The sequence below is a fragment of the Haliaeetus leucocephalus genome, unplaced genomic scaffold, assembly GCF_000737465.1.
Source record: "Haliaeetus leucocephalus isolate CR32 unplaced genomic scaffold, Haliaeetus_leucocephalus-4.0 Scaffold92, whole genome shotgun sequence".
Taxonomy (NCBI): domain Eukaryota; kingdom Metazoa; phylum Chordata; class Aves; order Accipitriformes; family Accipitridae; genus Haliaeetus; species Haliaeetus leucocephalus.
Window position 1 is genome coordinate 13,336,995 of NW_010972528.1, and position 3,662 is coordinate 13,340,656.

At 46.0% G+C, this 3,662-nt stretch overlaps 2 protein-coding genes across 3 annotated transcripts in view; one reads left to right on the plus strand and one right to left on the minus strand.

The window, feature by feature from the left end:
- The window catches only part of TK2 (thymidine kinase 2, mitochondrial), a 25,002-nt gene that overhangs the window by 4,361 nt on the left and 16,979 nt on the right, over nt 1-3,662 (plus strand).
- On the minus strand, nt 585-3,656 carry LOC104842646 (chemokine-like factor). 2 transcript variants are annotated; one of them, XM_010585153.1, is made up of 4 exons: nt 3,580-3,656; nt 3,301-3,459; nt 2,591-2,686; nt 585-976 (listed from the first exon to the last, which is right to left on the minus strand). In XM_010585153.1, exons 1-4 carry the CDS (start codon nt 3,652-3,654, stop codon nt 872-874), a joined length of 435 nt encoding a protein of 144 aa, XP_010583455.1. In that variant the 5' UTR covers nt 3,655-3,656; the 3' UTR covers nt 585-871. The 2 variants fall into 2 exon arrangements, with proteins under 2 accessions (XP_010583455.1, XP_010583456.1); XM_010585154.1 differs by lacking the exon at nt 585-976 and adding an exon at nt 1,160-2,298.

A 3,662-nucleotide genomic window follows, 5' to 3' on the forward strand; every position in this document is an offset into this window, starting at 1 on the left:
GGCGGCCCGGGCCGCCCCCCCGGGTCTGTGCACGCCTCGGTCCCTGAAGAAGCGTTTTAACGCACCCGCTCACAACGTGTGCCCTGCCTTTGTTCGCCCGTGTCCGTGGCACCTCTCCAGCCCCGAAAGCCTCTCCCATCGGGGGGTGGGGTGGTTGCCCTTCGGTTTGGGCAGTTGGAGTAATTCGGAGGGCGCACAACTGCACCCTCGGCCTTGGAGCGTCTGCGGCAGCGGTCCTCACGGCCGCTTAAACGTGACTTACTTGTAACACCGATGGAATTTTAGCTACTGTCTTCGTTGCACTGCAGCCCAGTCACCATTGCGTTACACTAGGGAGGCAGCGGGGTTATTTTCAGCGCTATTCTGAACGTAAAAACGAAAACCTGGGGCTCAAAAGATCCCACAGCAATAAAGCATTCATGCGGCATGAGAGAGTCACCAGCCAGGACGCTGATCTATGCCACGAGGAACGCAGGTAAGGGTGAAGAAAATGTGTTCCCAAAGATGTTTACCGGTACATTAAATCAAGTAATTTTTACTTCAAGTGGTCTTAATAAATAAATAATGCACTTAGGCCTATTTGTATTTTCTTTTTATTACAGAGAGACAAGTCTGAAACTTAAGTTTCATACAGGTAAAAATGTAATTAAGTTTAGAAAACCAGGACAATTTTCTGTGAAGCTCATACTGGTGAAATTGCAACACTGAAACTACATTTGTAAGCGTAAGAAAACTTAGGAACAATACTTTCAAAAATGTACATAAATGCACAGGAAATTCAAAGGTGAACACCTGACAATACAAATTTTTTAAAAGGGAACAGTAAAGCGGTCATCAGTGAGAAAAGTGTTCTTTCACCAAAATGGTAATCTTATTTCGCAGGAGTATTCCTTCCTCTTGGTGCACCAAGGCTAATCTTCTGGAAAAGAAGAACTGCATCGACAACACAGAGAACAAGCAATACAAGACCAAACACCTGTAAAAATAACAATAATGTTACTTTCCCCATAGAATCTCTATCTTCTATTGTAGTTACTCCTCAATCGTTCCTCAAAGAAGCAGTAAACACATCCTCCTAACTTGCTTCTGGCCTTCTAAATATATGTGTGATGTGAGACAGCTGATAAAGTAAGTAACATCTGTATTTAAATCCCCTACAGCAGTCTACACCCTGGCTTTTTTTGCTGTTTGTGTGATGCCTTGGAGGTGATGTGTTCTCCTTGAAAGCTAAGCTAATGCTGCATTATGCTAGACAATGCTTTTATCCTGAATCAAAACCCTTCTGTCTCTTCAAGGACTGCCTAATTAATGGTATCAGCGTGGAGGAAAGTCAAGATTTGTAGAAACGAGCCTAGCAGGAAAAAAACAAGTGCTCCTCTCCTCTGAAGCTCTGAATGAGAAACATGTTCCAAATAAATTGAAGAAAATGTATGTTAAGTATTTAAAAAATATAAAACTTCAGGCAGGCGACTGGCAAAAGAGCTGCTGAGTTAACTCACTCAGCTCTTGCCCTTTGGCCCGATCCCACATGCACACAAGTTTTTTTTATGCAAGCATGTTTTAAAGTGGAATTATCTGGTCAGTGGGAGTAATGCTAAGGCAAGCTCTTTCAGGAGGCCACAGTTCCAGGCAGTTTGTGCCCTAGGAGCACAGGCCTCGGGGCAATTCTGTTTCTCTCAACGCTGAAGATGTCATATGTCCTGCCCGAACTTGTTTCCAAGCTGCCTGCTTAGTCTCCTGCTTCCAACTTAACTTCACAGTTGAGAATATAAATTAGATTCTAGCATAGCCCGTCACTTTATCAGAAAGTCTCCTTTTTGCTTTGGATGTTGTTGCCAGCGAAGACATCAGCTTTCCACCTCATTGCCTCTTAAGCTGATTTCGAAAAACCCATGTGGCAAGTTCTGCGTTTCTTTTGGTTGCTCATCACATTTTAGCTTATCTTGTACTTCAAGAGACTTAAATACGTTCAAAACTGATTCCCCCTGCCCCCCCTTATTACTAATGTTAATTAGTTTTTACTTGAATTAAAAATACCAGTTGTTTAAACTATTAAACTGGCTTGATCTTAAAGGCACAAAAATCTTACAATCATAGTCTGAAAAAACCTTTTTAACTGGTGTAATTTCTCAGTTTGTGTCAGAAAAAAATAATATACACATCAAGAGGGAGGTACCAGCATGTCTGTTAAGAAGTTTCAACTCTTTTTAGCAGGATTGTAGGCATTTCTTCTTAAATAGTGTAATCAGACTGGATAGTCCTAAAAGAGCCAGCGATTCTCCCACCTAGAATTTCAAGCTGTGGAAGCAAATGCAGGTTACTCAGTTAAACTTTAGCAGCTTCCAGTGTTAGTACTTCTCTGTAGTAATTCCTAAGTCTAGTAATATCTTTAAATTACTAGTGATTTGAGGATTATATTTTTTTTTTTAGTGAAATACATTGAACGTGTGTTGACTTTTGTTTGCGACTTCTGCATACGTTTTTCCATGACAGCGTTGTTTCTGTGGTCTTACCGCAATGGAAGTATACCAAGAGGTTCACATCGTGTCTACTGTAAGAACTGAAATTCGTTAATAATTTTCCTACTTACTCCTCCAGCCAGTGTCCCATTGTTGGTCTTGATTATTACTGCAAACAGGCACACAATGAGGAGGAACAACGCTGCAATCACCGAGTTGAAAATATCCTGAAACAGCCAGCGGAAGCAAAGTATTTATTTTGAAATACACAACTAAAGAAGAACGTGAACAGCTCCCAATATTGTATGCCTCGTTAAGAATTGCTGTTTTACTATGAAAAAGGCATTACACTAGCATCCACCCAAGATCGACAGTGACACCCAGTGGTTTGATGTTAGAAAGAGCATTTGTGATAAAACTTCCTCTTTTTACCCACCTTCTTTTTTGGCAGGCAAATTTATGCAACTTGGCTGCGCTCGGCAGACTAAAGCAGCAAATATATTTAAAAAAGGGAGGTAAGAGGAGACCTCGTTAACGCTGACGTGAAAGCGCACCTTTAGTCTGTGATGTGAAAGATGAAAAGTACAGCACGATCAGGTTGAGCAAATGATGCTCGTTACCGGAGGGACCGTTAGCGGATGCGAGCCAGCTCTTTAGGAGCCGATGCAAGGGAGCACAGCACTGTCGCCTGTGTCAGGAGAACTGGCTCAACAAAAGCCAAGTCCTGCTTTTTGTCTTTAGCTCCACGGTAGCGGCGGCCGGGGGGTGGCCGGCAGCCCCGCCGGGGGGCACTCCCAGAAGGGGTCGCGCCGCTTCCCCCGGAGGGCCGGCCCCTACTCACCGCCAACGGCCAGAAGAGCCACCTCAGCTTCTTGTCCAGCTTTAGCAAGTACAGCAGGAAAAACAGCGCCGTGATGACCGTCTCCATGAGGGCCAGGGCGGTGTACGCCCCGCCCGAGCGGGACGCCACGAAGCAGAGGAACGTTACAAACGCCACCACCTGAGGGGACAGAAACGGTCACCGGCGGGGTGGTGGGGGGGGGTTAGTGCCCCGCCGGGGCCGCCCCCTCGGCAGCGGAGGAAGCCCGGCCCGGCCCGGCCCGCTCCCCTCAGGGCCTACCGCGCGGGCGATCTTCACAGCGCCCCGCGGGGAGCGCAGGAAGCCGCTGTCCCACCGCTTGTCCGCCGCCGCCATGGCGGCCG